General features: G+C 35.1%; 2 protein-coding genes across 4 annotated transcripts in view; one reads left to right on the forward strand and one right to left on the reverse strand.

Moving 5' to 3' along the window:
* Positions 1-2,628, forward strand: part of LOC144445461 (diphosphoinositol polyphosphate phosphohydrolase 2-like) — a 45,446-nt gene extending 42,818 nt beyond the window's left edge. The window contains exon 4 of one of the 2 annotated variants that reach the window (XM_078135020.1): positions 521-2,628. In XM_078135020.1, coding sequence (XP_077991146.1) covers positions 521-624 — 104 coding nt within the window. In that variant the 3' untranslated portion in view covers positions 625-2,628. The remainder of the gene's footprint in view (positions 1-520) is intronic. The other variant, XM_078135021.1, reaches the window with a different exon arrangement.
* A 10,046-nt stretch (positions 2,629-12,674) lies between these two features.
* Positions 12,675-19,828, reverse strand: part of LOC144445498 (ADP-ribosylation factor-related protein 1-like) — a 70,309-nt gene continuing 63,155 nt past the window's right edge. For both annotated transcript variants that reach the window (XM_078135067.1, XM_078135068.1), the window contains exon 8: positions 12,675-15,034. In XM_078135067.1, coding sequence (XP_077991193.1) covers positions 14,941-15,034 — 94 coding nt within the window. In that variant the 3' untranslated portion in view covers positions 12,675-14,940. The remainder of the gene's footprint in view (positions 15,035-19,828) is intronic.

A 19,828-nucleotide genomic window follows, 5' to 3' on the forward strand; every position in this document is an offset into this window, starting at 1 on the left:
GACCTTTGGAGTTGACCTTTTATGCAAATCTTGAACGTTAGCAGGCCTATAACGTGGGGGTACAATGCTGGATATACGTACTACGTATACTCCGTGTACGTTAGTCTGACGAAGATCTACGTTCTATCGGCGATAGTATACGCACTGACACACTTCCTGTCGGCGTTAATATACCGACAACGTACACTAAGCGTACTGGGATGTTCCGTCTATGGTAATATACGCTACGTAGATTTACTGCACACATGTGATCTGCGTTTGTGTATATTCAAGTACATCTCTGTACATGTTAAATCTACGAGTGCGTCGGCACACATATACGCTCAGTAGATCAACTTTTTTGCCCAGTGATATCTAGCATGGATCAGCATGTGGGTAAACATTTTTTAAAAACTGTACAGCTTTGCTACAACGCCATTGGCATTATTGTTTAAGACACTCTGGACCACAAAAAATATTATCCTATCTGAAATGTTTGTATACTTGATGGCCAATTTATAGACTCATATATTGTTTACAGGTAGAAACAGAAGATGGTTCCCTATAGATGAAGCTCTTTGTCACCTGGCTGAACACAAACCTCTACAAAAAGTTTTCCTGATTGAAGCTTTGAAACCTAGGTGAAGAGAGAACTGTCTTCTGAGAGATGGATTGAAGAAGATGGCTGTTTGTTTTATTTATTATGAAGACACAGACGTGATTTACTAAGAGGATGACTCTGACAGACATGATTTACTAACAGGATGACTCTGACAGACATGATTTACTAACAGGATGACTCTGACAGACATGATTTACTAACAGGATGACTCTGACAGACATGATTTACTAACAGGATAACTCTGACAGACATGATTTACTAACAGGATGACTCTGACAGACATGATTTACTAACAGGATGACTCTGACAGACGTGATTTACTAACAGGATGACTCTGACAGACGTGATTTACTAACAGGATGACTCTGACAGACGTGATTTACTAACAGGATGACTCTGACAGACATGATTTACTAACAGGATGACTCTGAAATTTATAGATATTAATTGTTTTCTACATATCTGAATTGTAAACAATTGTAAGTGTGTATGGAGTTTATTTTGTGGAAGAAAGCTTAAACTTTAGCAATGTATGTCAGAAACTACTCATCAACATGAATATATGGGACTAGTATTTGTTATTTTAAACATACCATAGCCTAGCTTGAAACTATTTTCCGGTATTATTGGTACATCTGGTAATATCTTGATATATCTGGTGATATCATGGTATATCTGGTTTTATATTATACCATTATATTGATGGTGCAAATCGAGAGATCTGATTGGTCTAGACATTGAACTAGCACGTCTAAAATGAGTGATAATGCACAGTTGGCACGCATCCAATTTTTGATGTTCACTGTTTGTCTACGAATGTTGCAGGGATGGGATTACGAATGAAACCAGAAAACGTTGCGTCTTACCTTGTTTCCGATATTTTTAATATACTGGTATTATATAATAGCAATAAACCACCCCTGGGAATGGTATACTGCTCGGTTTTGACCAGTGAACTCAGTATATGCACTCGCTATATATTTCATTCACTGGTCAAAACCTCTTGGTACACCATTCCCAGGGGGTAGTTTATTGCTTAAATATCGTGCCTTTAAATAGACTATTGCCCGGCACTGTTGCCCGCTGGAATTATTTTGACCGTTGCACATCTATTCTTTGCATGTTTTCCAGTGTTGCACATGCAAGATGAAAAAATTACTACAGTGAAACACAAAAAAGCTATTATTCACAGACATTTGAATAAAATAATTGCAAATGTGTGGACACTAGAACTCCTACATATAATGCAATGGCTGCATTCTATGGTTGTCTGCAATTATACTTTGGACATGCCTTTCCTTTCATGGGAAAACTTTCTATCGATGATGAATGGTGATGAGTGACATGTGTGAATGAGTAGATGGTGTAATAAAATTAATAACACATGCACTTGGTCAATATCACAATTTAATGCCTGCCCTCAGGCTGGCACTCTCAAGCTGATTGGTCATAATAGGGAGTGTTTACAATGAAGACTGTTTGATTATGTAAATGAACATTTATAATTGTGATGCACAAAGTATTCAATACACAAAGTATTCGATACACAAAGTATTCAATACACAAAGTGTTCAATACACAAAGTATTCAATACACAAAGTATTCAATACACAAAGTATTCAATGCACAAAATATTCAATACACAAAGTTTTCAATACACAAAGTATTCAGTACACAAAATATTCAATACACAAAGTATTCAATACACAAAGTGTTCAATACACAAAGTATTCAATACACAAAGTATTCAATACACAAAGTATTCAATACACAAAGTGTGATAATTTACATGTAATGCTACTGTTATGTAAATTTACACATACAGACATAGTGGCTACTTTATCCAGTTTGTATGGCTATTATAACTAACTGGTAAAACAAGTGCTAGACTAAGTGTACTCACAGATAATGAACCGTAAAGAGGCTACTTTTTGTGCATATCCATCTTCAATACATATCCATCTTCAATACGTTACATGTCAATAAATCATTCATTATATCCGTGGATGCCATGATTACCATTTAATTCAACACAACTTGTCTACATTGTACAAGTCTACAACACAACTTGTCTACATTGTACAAGTCTACAACACAACTTGTCTACATTGTACAAGTCTACAACACAACTTGTCTACATTGTACAAGTCTACAACACAACTTGTCTACATTGTACAAGTCTACCATACAACTTGTCTACATTGTACAAGTCTACCATACAACTTGTCTACATTGTACAAGTCTACCATACAACTTGTCTACATTGTACAAGTCTACCATACAACTTGTCTACATTGTACAAGTCTACAATACAACTTGTCTACATTGTACAAGTCTACAACACAACTTGTCTACATTGTACAAGTCTACCATACAACTTGTCTACATTGTACAAGTCTACCATACAACTTGTCTACATTGTACAAGTCTACCATACAACTTGTCTACATTGTACAAGTCTACCATACAACTTGTTTACATTGTACAAATCTACCATACAACTTGTCTACATTGTACAAGTCTACCATACAACTTGTCTACATTGTACAAGTCTACCATACAACTTGTCTACATTGTACAAGTCTACCATACAACTTGTCTACATTGTACAAATCTACCTACAACTTGTCTACATTGTACAAGTCTACAACACAACTTGTCTACATTGTACAAGTCTACAATACAACTTGTCTACATTGTACAAGTCTACAACACAACTTGTCTACATTGTACAAATCTACCATACAACTTGTCTACATTGTACAAGTCTACCATACAACTTGTCTACATTGTACAAGTCTACCATACAACTTGTCTACATTGTACAAATCTACCTACAACTTGTCTACATTGTACAAGTCTACCACACAACTTGTCTACATTGTACAAGTCTACAACACAACTTGTCTACATTGTACAAATCTACAACACAACTTGTCTACATTGTACAAGTCTACAACACAACTTGTCTACATTGTACAAGTCTACCATACAACTTGTCTACATTGTACAAGTCTACAACACAACTTGTCTACATTGTACAAGTCTACAACACAACTTGTCTACATTGTACAAATCTACAACACAACTTGTCTACATTGTACAAGTCTACAACACAACTTGTCTACATTGTACAAATCTACCATACAACTTGTCTACATTGTACAAGTCTACCACACAACTTGTCTACATTGTACAAGTCTACAACACAACTTGTCTACATTGTACAAATCTACAACACAACTTGTCTACATTGTACAAGTCTACAACACAACTTGTCTACATTGTACAAGTCTACCATACAACTTGTCTACATTGTACAAGTCTACAACACAACTTGTCTACATTGTACAAGTCTACAACACAACTTGTCTACATTGTACAAATCTACCATACAACTTGTCTACATTGTACAAGTCTACCACACAACTTGTCTACATTGTACAAGTCTACAACACAACTTGTCTACATTGTACAAATCTACAACACAACTTGTCTACATTGTACAAGTCTACAACACAACTTGTCTACATTGTACAAGTCTACCATACAACTTGTCTACATTGTACAAGTCTACAACACAACTTGTCTACATTGTACAAGTCTACAACACAACTTGTCTACATTGTACAAATCTACCATACAACTTGTCTACATTGTACAAGTCTACCACACAACTTGTCTACATTGTACAAGTCTACAACACAACTTGTCTACATTGTACAAATCTACAACACAACTTGTCTACATTGTACAAGTCTACAACACAACTTGTCTACATTGTACAAGTCTACAACACAACTTGTCTACATTGTACAAGTCTACCATACAACTTGTCTACATTGTACAAGTCTACAACACAACTTGTCTACATTGTACAAGTCTACAACACAACTTGTCTACATTGTACAAGTCTATAACACAACTTGTCTACATTGTACAAGTCTACAACACAACTTGTCTACATTGTACAAATCTACCATACAACTTGTCTACATTGTACAAGTCTACCACACAACTTGTCTACATTGTACAAGTCTACAACACAACTTGTCTACATTGTACAAATCTACAACACAACTTGTCTACATTGTACAAGTCTACAACACAACTTGTCTACATTGTACAAGTCTACCATACAACTTGTCTACATTGTACAAGTCTACAACACAACTTGTCTACATTGTACAAGTCTACAACACAACTTGTCTACATTGTACAAATCTACCATACAACTTGTCTACATTGTACAAGTCTACCACACAACTTGTCTACATTGTACAAGTCTACAACACAACTTGTCTACATTGTACAAATCTACAACACAACTTGTCTACATTGTACAAGTCTACAACACAACTTGTCTACATTGTACAAGTCTACCATACAACTTGTCTACATTGTACAAGTCTACAACACAACTTGTCTACATTGTACAAGTCTACAACACAACTTGTCTACATTGTACAAGTCTATAACACAACTTGTCTACATTGTACAAGTCTACAACACAACTTGTCTACATTGTACAAATCTACCATACAACTTGTCTACATTGTACAAGTCTACCACACAACTTGTCTACATTGTACAAGTCTACAACACAACTTGTCTACATTGTACAAATCTACAACACAACTTGTCTACATTGTACAAGTCTACAACACAACTTGTCTACATTGTACAAGTCTACCATACAACTTGTCTACATTGTACAAGTCTACAACACAACTTGTCTACATTGTACAAGTCTACAACACAACTTGTCTACATTGTACAAATCTACCATACAACTTGTCTACATTGTACAAGTCTACCACACAACTTGTCTACATTGTACAAGTCTACAACACAACTTGTCTACATTGTACAAATCTACAACACAACTTGTCTACATTGTACAAGTCTACAACACAACTTGTCTACATTGTACAAGTCTACCATACAACTTGTCTACATTGTACAAGTCTACAACACAACTTGTCTACATTGTACAAGTCTACCTACAACTTGTCTACATTGTACAAATCTACCATACAACTTATCTACATTGTACAAGTCTACCTACAACTTGTCTACATTGTACAAATCTACCATACAACTTATCTACATTGTACAAGTCTACCTACAACTTGTCTACATTGTACAAATCTACCATACAACTTGTCTACATTGTACAAGTCTACCATACAACTTGTCTACATTGTACAAGTCTACCATACAACTTGTCTACATTGTACAAATCTACCATACAACTTGTCTACATTGTACAAGTCTACCATACAACTTGTCTACATTGTACAAGTCTACAACACAACTTGTCTACATTGTACAAGTCTACAACACAACTTGTCTACATTGTACAAGTCTACCATACAACTTGTCTACATTGTACAAGTCTACCATACAACTTGTCTACATTGTACAAGTCTACCATACAACTTGTCTACATTGTACAAATCTACCTACAACTTGTCTACATTGTACAAGTCTACCATACAACTTGTCTACATTGTACAAGTCTACAACACAACTTGTCTACATTGTACAAGTCTACAACACAACTTGTCTACATTGTACAAGTCTACCATACAACTTGTCTACATTGTACAAATCTACAACACAACTTGTCTACATTGTACAAGTCTACCATACAACTTGTCTACATTGTACAAGTCTACCATACAACTTGTCTACATTGTACAAATCTACCATACAACTTGTCTACATTGTACAAGTCTACCATACAACTTGTCTACATTGTACAAGTCTACCATACAACTTGTCTACATTGTACAAGTCTACCATACAACTTGTCTACATTGTACAAGTCTACAACACAACTTGTCTACATTGTACAAGTCTACAACACAACTTGTCTACATTGTACAAGTCTACCATACAACTTGTCTACATTGTACAAGTCTACAACACAACTTGTCTACATTGTACAAGTCTACAACACAACTTGTCTACATTGTACAAATCTACCATACAACTTGTCTACATTGTACAAGTCTACAACACAACTTGTCTACATTGTACAAGTCTACAATACAACTTGTCTACATTGTACAAGTCTACAACACAACTTGTCTACATTGTACAAGTCTACAACACAACTTGTCTACATTGTACAAGTCTACCATACAACTTGTCTACATTGTACAAGTCTACAATAAAACGTGTGTGGCAGGCTTTAAGGTTTAAGGTCCCGTCAATGCCATTTGTTTCTGAATGGCTAAAGTCCTTAGGCAAGATTTTAATCATGATTGTGTCTCGGTCAACCCAGCTCTGTTGCTATGGGCATGGTCTTATTAGAACAACTGAACTGAGTTTCAGTAGTGCTATAGGCATGGTGAAATGTCTGTCTGTCTGTGTGTGTGTGTGTGTGTGGAAACATATGAAAGTGATTTGTTTGTAACTTAACTCGTCAAAAATATAACATCTGTGATCAGATTTCATAGTGAAATACAAGATTGTGTTTGATCAGATTTCATAGTGAAATATATTGTTTGATCAGATTTCGTAGTGAAATATGATATTGTGTTTGATCAGATTTTATAGTGAAATATGATATTGTGTTTGATCAGATTTCATAGTGAAATATGATATTGTGTTTGATCAGATTTTATAGTGAAATACAAGATTGTGTTTGATCAGATTTCATAGTGAAATATGATATTGTGTTTGATCAGATTTCATAGTGAAATACAAGATTGTGTTTGATCAGATTTCATAGTGAAATATGATATTGTGTTTGATCAGATTTCATAGTGAAATATGATATTGTGTTTGATCAGATTTCATAGTGAAATACAAGATTGTGTTTGATCAGATTTCATAGTGAAATATGATATTGTGTTTGATCAGATTTCATAGTGAAATACAAGATTGTGTTTGATCAGATTTCATAGTGAAATACAAGATTGTGTTTGGTCAGATTTCATAGTGAAATACAACATTGTGTTTGATCAGATTTCATAGTGAAATACAAGATTGTGTTTGGTCAGATTTCATAGTGAAATACAAGATTGTGTTTGATCAGATTTCGTAGTGAAATATGATATTGTGTTTGGTCAGATTTCATAGTGAAATACAAGATTGTGTTTGATCAGATTTCGTAGTGAAATATGATATTGTGTTTGATCAGATTTCATAGTGAAATATGATATTGTGTTTGGTCAGATTTCATAGTGAAATACAAGATTGTGTTTGATCAGATTTCATAGTGAAATACAAGATTGTGTTTGGTCAGATTTCGTAGTGAAATATGATATTGTGTTTGATCAGATTTCATAGTGAAATATGATATTGTGTTTGATCAGATTTCATAGTGAAATACAAGATTGTGTTTGGTCAGATTTCATAGTGAAATATGATATTGTGTTTGATCAGATTTCATAGTGAAATATGATATTGTGTTTGATCAGATTTCGTAGTGAAATATGATATTGTGTTTGATCAGATTTCATAGTGAAATACAAGATTGTGTTTGATCAGATTTCATAGTGAAATACGATATTGTGTTTGATCAGATTTCATAGTGAAATACAAGATTGTTTGATCAGATTTCATAGTGAAATACAAGATTGTGTTTGATCAGATTTCATAGTGAAATACAAGATTGTTTGATCAGATTTCATAGTGAAATACAAGATTGTTTGATCAGATTTCATAGTGAAATACAAGATTGTTTGATCAGATTTCATAGTGAAATACAAGATTGTTTGATCAGATTTCATAGTGAAATACAAGATTGTGTTTGATCAGATTTCATAGTGAAATACAAGATTGTTTGATCAGATTTCATAGTGAAATACAAGATTGTGTTTGATCAGATTTCATAGTGAAATACAAGATTGTGTTTGATCAGATTTCATAGTGAAATACAAGATTGTGTTTGATCAGATTTCATAGTGAAATACAAGATTGTTTGATCAGATTTCATAGTGAAATACAAGATTGTGTTTGATCAGATTTCATAGTGAAATACGATATTGTGTTTGGTCAGATTTCATAGCAAAATACAAGATTGTGTTTGATCAGATTTCATAGTGAAATATGATATTGTGTTTGATCGTGAAATACAAGATTGTGTTTGATCAGATTTCAGTGAAATACAAGATTGTTTGATCAGATTTCGTAGTGAAATACAATACTGTGTTTGGTCAGATTTCATAGTGAAATACAATACTAATCACTGATCAGATAGATTTCATAGTGAAAGACAACACTGATCACTGATCAGATTTCATAGTGAAAGACAACACTGATCACTGATCAGATAGATTTTGTAGTGAAATTTGACATTTATACATGTATCTCGCTAATATCTGCTCAGATAAATTTATTGGTGACAATGTTACATCAAAGTTTACTACTGAATTCATTTGTTAAAGGAAGGTTTGTTTTTCACCAAACCATCATCTATTATGTAATTGTATTGTGACAATAACTTGGTAAAGTTTCACCTGTGGATGTTAAAATTCTGTATGTTTGTGTAGTGGATGTGTAATACTATGATTTTACTTCTGAATCAAAGTAACTTGCATTTTGCTGGGCATTTCAATAATTGTCTTCTTATCAAATTTGAGAATAAAATGTGAAATTCTTCCTGCCTTACTCTCATACTTTATCCAGTCCAATAGTGTTTTGTTTTATTTTTTACCTGAAAAGAGTATAAGCCAATCATGTTTCAATCTGACATAATGAGTGTCCAGAACATGAATAGGTCATGATGTGTAAGAAAAGAAAGTGATACTTTGGCACAAATACAAAATGTATGTTTGGAAATGGCCAATGACTATTTTCACATCAAAACCAAACTTATTCAAAGAATAAAATGAAACAATCTTATAATTAAATCACTGTTTAATCAATCTTCCTTAAAACAAAGACAAGACAAGACAAAGAAAAGTGGTAATTTCATAAAGATAAATTTCATCTGATAATATAAATAGAACTGCATAATTGACACACCACATCCTGGCTGTCACATTGCCTTAAATGACACAGCATTGCCTAAATAGCAATGTTGGGTGTTTCTAAATCACTTTTAACTGTAGTAAACCAGCTTTACTCTGAATACTATATTTGTAAACAAATATGGCCAATCCCAAGCCCCTATGCTTTTTGACCATAACTAATATACAATGATTTCAAGTAAAGGTCAAAAGACTCAAAATGTTCAACGTGCTCATGTATAGCTTGTTAATGGTTGAATTTTTAAAACCAAATCTTACACAACTATCTGATACTATAATGCCAATAATGCACACCACTATAGGGACCTTTATGGTAAAGAACAAATGGGATTCAAAGTATGAATCAGTAAGTTTAAATGTTGGGTGGGGAGGTGGGAGACTATGTCTTCAATGAAGACTTGTTTGATGACAAGGTATAGGAACATTTCATATTTGATCATTAATGTATACGTTTCATAGTTTTAATAAGTTTTATATGCTTACTTTACATGTACCAGGTGCATTGCATCAGACACTATGTTTTGGCTGGTTTGGAATTTATCATGTTTGAAATAACATTTTCACCAATAAAATGGCCAATATGGATGAAGTTGGGGTATTAATTTTGGATTTTTAATTTATCAAACAATTTATCATGGCTTAATTCCTACTTGACAAATCAATGTGAAAATATTTATGCCAACCCCTTGTTTGTAACTCAATAAATTGCTTAAAATTAATAAATATGTAAAATGTTTGTTATTATATGTACAATAACAAACTTTTTACACATTTTCAGCTTTTTGCAATGTATTGTGTTACAAACACAGACTGTTTATGCTGTTTCACATAGATTTTAAAGAAGAAGCCATGATAAAATTGTTTCAAAAAATTGAAAATCCAAAGTAACTCCATGTGGCCTCTTTAAACACCATTTCTTGTTAAATTGAAGAAAGTAAATAATGATAAAAACAAGGCTACATAGACAACACAGAACCAAACTATTGCACATAAAAATACAGGTCAAATCACACAGAACTCTTCAAATGCATCCAATCTACCTCAAAACACCAAATGTAAATCTATTTTTTCATTTCTCGTGCACCGCCCAACCATTAAAAAAGTCTCCATGTGCGTAGCAACAGATGCAAGACTGCCCGAGGTGAAATTTGGTTACATGTTTGGAATCATTATTCACTTGCCTACCCATCCCAGGCATTCATCTTTGCAATATGCATCATTTGGCTGTTGCTATGCATGTGGTCTTGTAGCTAGGCATATTTGCAAACATTTGTTGAAATCTTTATTCACTTACCTACCCATCCCTATTCTTATTTTTGTAATATGCATAATCATTTCACTGTTGCTAAGGCATGGTCATGGTTGCTAGGGCCAGTGTCTCAAAATGGTTTGAACATTAACTACAGAATAACACCTCCAGAAACATCCCCGCTAAGTTTCAACCCCATTCCCCATGCAGTTTTCAAAATATAAGTTTTTGACCAAAATTGAGATTTTTAGACCTAATATGCATATTGCGAATGGAATCATCATGTTGTAAATACACCTTCATGTACACATCTCTAGATGCATACCAAGTAAATTTCAGCCCAATCTGCTGTGTAGTTTTGGAATTACAGAATTTGAACAAAAAAATCTGCATTTTTACATCCAATTTGCTTATCACTGAAGGGATGTCATGAACACACCATGAGCAATTCTGAATCTAAACACACCTAAGAATGCTCCCACCAAATTTCAGCCCGATCTGCTTGGTAGTTTTGGAATTATAGATTTTTAACCAAAAAGACACATTTTTAGCCCTAATTTGCATATCACTGATTGGATCATAATGTCATAAACAATTCTTTATATAAACACCCATAAGAATGTTCCCACCAAATTTCAGATGGATCTGCCCAGTAATTTTTGAGTTTAAGTTTTTTGACCAAAACACACACCTCTGATGCTATCATTTTCATTTGAACAATTCCCCAACTAAACTCCAAACGTAATGTCCCCAACAAATACCAAGGCAATCAGTTGATTGGTTTTTGAGTTTCAGTCATCTACACACACACAGACACACATACACACAAACAGATGGACAGACAGACACCACACCATGCCTATAGCACTTGAACTTCACTAGTTCAGTTGTGCTAACTAGAGACTGAAAATCAACATCTCTGGGACCAAATATCAAAAATTCTTCTCAGTGGTTTTTCACTTTTTAAGTTTTCTCTAAGTTTATGTCAACCACAGATAGGCAGACAGATATGTAGATGGCTAAGACTCTTTATCATGTATGTAGCATGAATGAACCTGTTTTAATCATATACAGTTCAGCTGTGCTAAAAACTGCTTTTCCAAGCAACCTAAAACAGGGGTTTATCTTGATGCTATTGACATTGAGATGTGAAATAGTCCATAAAAGATTTAATGGTTTCATTGCATCAATAAAACAATAACCTTTCATTTCTAGGCCGAGCCAAAGCATTTTCTCACACCAAAAATCACAGTTTTTGACCAAAATCACACATCGGTGGCAAGATCATTTTGATTTGAACAATTTCTCAACTAGACACCCAAGGTAATATACCCATCAAAGATCATGGCAATTGCTCCAGCGGTTTTTAAGTTGTTTACACACACACACACACACACACACACAGACAGACAAACACTTTGCCATGCCTATAGCACTACTGAACCTAATATGTTCAGTTGTGTTAATAATAGCCGTAAACTCACTGTCACATGTCGATTTAAAATGCATAGGAACAACTGGAACATTAACAGATGATTTCTTCTCCTTTTTCAAATATAGCCTAAAACGCATGTGAGTGCCCGATCTTGCCTCGAACAATTAATATCAAAGTTCCAAGTGATCAACTCAACATTGAAACCATATAAGTGTGTTACACTCACAAATTATTCTGTGGCCGAAAAACAGCAATAATGGGACCATAAATTATTCTGCTTACTATATATTTAGATATAAACTTATAACAGTAGTCTAACTCTGGTCTTTACCTCGGGCAGTCTTTTTAATGGTTCTACGACAACACCCCCCCCCCCCCCCCCCCCCGGACAAACGCCCCCGGTAGGACTGTCATTGCCTATGAATAGAGATAAAAAAAGCCAGATTTTGGGAGTATGGTTTTATCACTTTTATTGTACAATGGATGAATAGACAGTAGATGTTCAAAAAATGTCAAAAATCAACCAAATAGGTCATGCTTTGATTTATCACTTTTATTGTTCAAAAATGTGCTTATAAAGTGATTTCGTGTGGTGTACTTATGTTAAAACTGACTTAACTCAAACAGTCATTGTTATATACACATACACATTTTATTTCAGACATTAGACTGAAATTGTGATGACAATAAAGAAAAATACAAACATCAAACTTAAGTGTGATAAACACGGGTTTTGATTTTTAGATAAGGCAGTTAATAGGAATTGCTTAAGTGCAGAACTCCAGAATCTGATTGCATAAATACTAAACATTACTATAATATTCAAAACGGGAGGTTTTGGACTATTCCCCTCTAAATGTCAAGCACATGACAATTCTCGAAATCAGCAACAATTTGTGTAGAACTCTGGAATCTGATTGTATAAATACTAAGTGATAAAACCATATTTTTAATTTTAAGTACACTGCATGAAATCACATCTTTCAATCACACTATAGTAGAAATGCTAAGTAACCCTAAAAACATGACTCTCTTGGTTGAATCATGAGCCATAGTCCTACCGTAGGCATTTGTCTGGGGGGCATTTGTCCTACAAGGGCATTTGTCTGGGGGCGTTTGTCCTGTCACCCTTTTTAATGTCTTGGGCAGTCTCAGGTGGTCTCTGGTAGTTATTAGTAGAACTGTATTCTCGGCCAGACAGACGTGTACTAGCAGGTATTAGGTCGAGGGGATCGTCTGTTGGTCCCTTTCCTCCAACAAAGTGTAGCGAATATATGAAAGTATATGCCTTGATATTATGTACACCAAAGTTATCACCCTGGGAACAGGCCCTTATCCAATGCTGGCATTTCTTTGGTTGTGTTTTTGGTTTTGAGAATATTATGAAGTGAACACCATCCATGTAGTCTCGGTCATAATATCAGGAATCTGACTTACATTCTCCATATGCACATTGTTTTAGAACCATACTTTTAAAGTTTGCTTTACTTGATCGATCATATACTATACAATGTACATGCAATGACATTGAGAACAATAGTGTTGCTAAGTGTTTGGCACTTCAGCTTGACCACAGGGGCATGTATTATTGCTTAGATTGCCATTTTCTTAGGAAAATATCACACGAATCTTGCTGCTACAAATGTGTCAATCTCTATACTACGTAGAAATATTTAGAAGGGTGGACATCTTTTTTCGTAAACCTTTCAAATGTGAACAAAACGCACGTTTGCTCAACAAAAACATGCCTGCATGAAGAAAAGTGAGTGCTGTATAAAATCCTCTGTATGTCAAAGGCAATGTTAACTGCTGATTGCCTGAGAAAGAGGCGGCTGACTAATGACGTCAGATGACCCCTGCATTTCAAAATCAGAAGCATGTCCCCATCACCTATATACCTGGAACTGTTAACCATGGATCGCGAAAAGTTCTTGTCAGCCTCCTGGTGAGTACACTTGTACGATTTCCACTAAACCTGCATTTTTACAGTGTCAAACTGTGAATCTATGTATACTGGAATTTATTTCATTTTTGGTGGCCCATAGTAGTAATGCTTCCAGGGGATTTGAAAGACTTTCTTTCCATAGGCGTAGTTTCAAACAGCCAATCGGCAATGAGCTGATTATTCAAAATAGCTAGACGTACAGAGGAGTTTATACAGGATCGTGTCTCGATGTCCCCCCTTCTCTCTTTTCTCCTTACAGGTAGGAATATATAGTCAAAAGGTTGTTATATTTAGTCTGTAGACCTGGAAAACAACAATCTATGAAATATTACACACCCCTATGAGCTTGACCACCCTCATGTGGTTGCTATGACTCAACGGCTCAAGCGAGATTTGTCGCAAGATGAAAAATTGCTTATTTCAGAAAGTGATAGCCCAAGGCTGGTGACTAATAGTCCCATATTCCTGCACTGAAAACATAGTTCCTCTATTGGAAATATGTGTGTTATTAAAATATTTTTATGTCTATAAATCTTCCATCCTCATCACATAATCAGTGGTAGCCTGAGTGGGCTATCAGCTGCAAATTATGGTAGCCCAATGACAAGAATTGGCAGTCTGTGGAGACGGGATTACTGTTAATTTTGAGTCCTGTTGTGTTGTCTAGTTGTAGTAGTGTTGTCTAGTGTGCCCAGTAGTTGTAGAAGTCTTAAAACATCAACTTTATGATGATGAATCTTTAAGTCTTGGTGGTCTTCTTGGTGTGTTTCTTTCTACACATTGTACCATCCACTCAATACTGTCATTCACACCATCCCTGTCAGAATAAAACAAAACATGGGGTCTCAGTCAAATGGCACAAAAATAACATTAGATATTTTTGTGTATATATATATTGTATTATGCTACAGAGTGGCAATATTAAACCATTTCCATTGAGTTGTGTTGGGTATGGTTTGGTTTTGGGTTTGGGTTTTGTGGGGTGGGGGTGAGGTTGAGTTGTGTTGCATTACACTTCATTGAGTTGGGTTGGGTTGAACTACGTTGCATTTAGTTAGGTTAAGTTGATTTGAGTGACTTAACAAAGTAGACTTTAGACAAGTCATTGTAGATGACATAGTCCTCGCTGTTTGGGAGCTGTTGATCCTTGTTTGGATTGGAACACTTCTTGTCTGTGATGGGTACAATCACAAATTGACATGCATATATACCTAAGAGTACACTACCCTTATACCAAGATTGACTGAAATTGATCTGCTCAGGCATGTCTGCCAAATGAAAAATTCTTAACAAAATGGCCATCTTGTGGCCATATTGGATTATCACAAAATAGATTAACATGCATATGTATGCCATAGTGTGTTGTCCTTGTACCAAGTTTGAGAGAAATCGGTCCAGTTATTTCCAAGAAATGGCTCTGGATGCACGCATGGACACACGGATGGACTTTGTCCAGCAGGGACTAAAAATAGCACCAATGGCATTGTAGCACAACTATGGACATGGTCTTGTTGCTAGGCATATTTGCATAGTATACATGTGTAATTTGAATCTGTATTCACCTACCTACCCATCCCTGTTGTTATCTTTGTAATATGCATCATCATTTCACTGTTGCTAAGGGTGTGGTCATGGTTGCTAGGGCCAATTGTGTCGTAATGTTTTTAAAAACCACTGCAGAATATCGCTTCCAGAAACATCCTAATCAAGTTTCAACCACATACACCATGCATTTTCAATTTACATATTGCTGATGGGATCATCACGTTATGAATACAGCTTCCTTTACACATCCCCAGATGCATATTACACCAATCTGCCCAGTAGTTTTGGAATTATAGATTTATGACTAAAAAGACACATTTAGACTTAATTTCCATATCATGGGATGACCATGTTATGAACAATTCTTAATCTACACACCACTAAGCACTAGAAAACATAGAAAACCACTCCACTGACAAAAAGGTATTCCCAGCCCCACCTGTCTTATCTTAGAATTAGACCAATTCATATATACTCAGACTATTTAACAGCCTAATGATAATTTGCATATCAGTCATTACCCCATTTATGGCCAAACAAATCTCTTCCTATGTCAACAGTGCTCACACTGAAGATACATAACCACAATTTCACTAGGGACTATTTTGCATCTAAGGCCTTCAAAAATCCTTACAAAACTAGTTAGCATTTGCAAGCAAAAGCAATGTTCCGGAGGGCAGGTATCATCACATTATATTACATGTTTTTGTTAAGTCATAGACCACCACACTGTCAATGCATTATTAAGTGTGACTAGCTCTGCTCATTCACTCCAATTTCATGACAGTTTGTGAAAAAATACCGCCAATGGTCTTGTAGCACAACTGTAGTTTTAAAAATGTTTATCCATATGCTAGTCCATGCTAACAATAGGTGTTCATTTGCTGAATGACTATCAAGTTGCCTATCCAACCATGTTACTATATTTGTGATATACGCAATCAGGAGAGAGGGCGCTGTTCGACGTGGCAGTGGTCAAGTAAGATGGGCTCTGCAAATGACTCATTTTACGGCACTACAACATATGATATATTGGGACATGTCCTAGCATCGCCTCCATAAACATCTCAGGTAACAACTCTGAACTTTCTGCGTTTCTGCTTTTCCTATGAAGTAGGACAAAAACAAAAAACAAACCGGCCAATGACAAGAAAATACATCGATGTCAGAAAGAACTGTATTGTATGAATGTAAATAGAGTAATTAGTATTTAAATAGCAAGAATGCCGAAATGCAACGACTGTCCGACTCACAAAGGTGTTAACTTCACACAAGGTGACTTGTTTTTGTGCAAGAAATGCAAAGTAAAAAGATTTCTGACAGATACTGAACAAACTACCAGTGAAGACCCCGCAATCTCGATGGTAATGATTGTCGATCAGTTAGCTGAAATCAAGGCGAAGCTGGCATGTTTACCGTCAGTCATATCGTCAATTCAGGAAATCAAAGCTACGCAGACTACGATGTCAACGTCGCTGGAATTCTTTAACACACTCGTGGAAGAAATGCGCGGGTCAATAACTACACTGCAAGAGGAAAATAAACAACTAAGACACAGCAATGAAAGTCTCCTACACAGAATTGCTGAAGTCAAAAGAGGTTTAGAAGAACAAAACCAATACAGCAGACAAGAGAACCTGGAAATACCGTGGGAATCCCAGAAACTACAGAGGAGAATACAGATGACATCATTGTCGCTGTTTTGCAAAGAGTCGCTGATGACATCACACCTGAAGACAAAGAAGTTACCCACAGAATAGTTAAAACAGTATTAGTTATTCAATTCCAGAGTTTAATATGAACTTCACAAAATGTAAAAATGTACTGTCTGTATCTCACATTAACGTCAGATCCCTTAGGAAAATTTTTCCTGAGTTTAGGCATGTGTATGAAAACTGTATCGACACTAAATTCAAATTCATTGCTGTAACTGAAGTCTGGCAGCTAGATAACAAAGATTTGTATAATTTACCAGAGTATTCTTTAGAAACAAACAGTAGAGATTATGCCAGGGTGGAGGTGTTGGAGTGTTTGCGCATTATCTATGCAATATAAAGTAATCTACAACTTATCAATTTCAAATGCCGAGTCACTGTGGCTTGAATTCGTGGACAAAGGTAAATCCTATATTTTAGGCATCATTTACAGGCCACCAAAGTCAAATGGAGACATTTTCATTTAAAACCTTGAGAAGATATTAATTGATTTTGAACGCAAATATAATGGATGTATTATAACAGGTGACTTAAATATTGATGTGAATCAACTCTCAACTACCTCAGAAAAACTGCTCAACACGCTTTCGTGTTTGCACTATCAACAAGTTATTAAAACTCCCACACAAATAACACAACACTCCAAGACAACAATTGACCACCTCTTCATGAATCTAAGTCATAAATCCATTGATTCTGGTACTATTTATGCAGATATTTCTGACCACCTGCCTATCTTTGCATTCATGAATAATTTTAATACCTCACTCTCAGAAGTAACTTACTGTGGCCAATCTAGGGACTATTCCAAGTACAATAAAGAGGATTTCTTACAGGAACTGGGTGCAGAAACTTGGGAAGACATCTATAATTGTCAAGATATAAATCAGGCATACAGTAATTTCAGTTCAAAGTTTCTTGAAATCACAGCTAAACATGCCCCTTTAAACTCAAAAAAGAAAGGGAGAAAAAGAAAAAATACCGCCAATGGCGTTGTAGCACAACTGTACATTTTTTTAAAATGTTTATCCATATGCTTAGTAGTCCGTGCTAACAATAGGTGTTTATTTGCTGAATCCAGCTGCCTATCTAACTATGTTGCTATCTTTGTGATATACGTGACCATTTGGCTGTTGCTATGGGCATGGTCATGTTGCTGGATATATTTGCATACATTTTTTAATGTTTTTGTTCACCTGTGTATGAATTCCTGATATTATCTTTGCAATATATGTTGACTTGCTATGAGCGTGGTCTTGTTGCTAGACAAATTTACATACATTTTTTTGAATATTTATTCAATTGTCTATTAATCCTTGTTGTAATCTTCACAATAAATGTGATCATTTGACTTGCTATGGGTGTGGTCTTGTTGCTAGGCAAATTTACATACATTTTTTAATGTTTATTCAATTGTCTATTAATCCCTGTTGTTATCTTTGTGAAATGCACCCCCGTTTGGCTGTTGCTATGGGCATGGTCATGGTTGCTAGGGTATTTGCATACATGTTTTGAATGTTTACTCACTTACCTACCAGATGATGTTATTTGACCAAAATATACTGCCAGTTGGTTGTTGCTATGGGTGTGGTCATGGTTGCTAGGGTATTTGCATAAATTGTTTGAATGTTTACTCACTTGCCTATCAGATGATGTTGTTATTTGATCAAAATGTACTGCCATTTGGTTGTTGCTAAGGGCGTGGTCATGGTTGCTGGGGCCAATTCTGTCAGAATGTTTTGTAGAAAATCTGCAGAATAACACTTTCAGAAACATCTCACCAAGTTTCAGACTCACTGACCAAGCACTTTTTGAGATATAAGTTTTTGACCAAAAATGAACATTTTTACACCTAATTTGCATATCACTCATGGAATCATTGTATGCTTAATGTTTCTTCGTCCATACATCCCTAGATGCATTCCCATTAAATTTCAGCCCAATCTGCTCAGTGGTTTTGGAATTATAGGTTTTTGACCAAAAAGACACATTTTTAGCCCTAATTTGCATATCACTGATGGAACCATCATATCATGAACAATTTGGTTGTTGCTATGGGCGTTCCCATTAAATTTCAGCCCAATCTGCTCAGTGGTTTTGGAATTATAGGTTTTTGACCAAAAAGACACATTTTTAGCCCTAATTTGCATATCACTGATGGAACCATCATATCATGAACAATTCTTAGACTGCATTTATATGAACTTGTTTTAATCATAGTGTCTAAGATTTAATTCAAGTGTGCTAAGAACAGGCCTAGATTGCCAAGCAACCTTAAACAGATGTTAATCTTTACACCATTCACACTGATGTGTGAAGTAGCCCATAAAAGATTTAATGATTTCATTACA

This window comes from Glandiceps talaboti, chromosome 14 (assembly GCF_964340395.1).
Source record: "Glandiceps talaboti chromosome 14, keGlaTala1.1, whole genome shotgun sequence".
NCBI classification, from domain to species: Eukaryota; Metazoa; Hemichordata; class Enteropneusta; family Spengelidae; genus Glandiceps; species Glandiceps talaboti.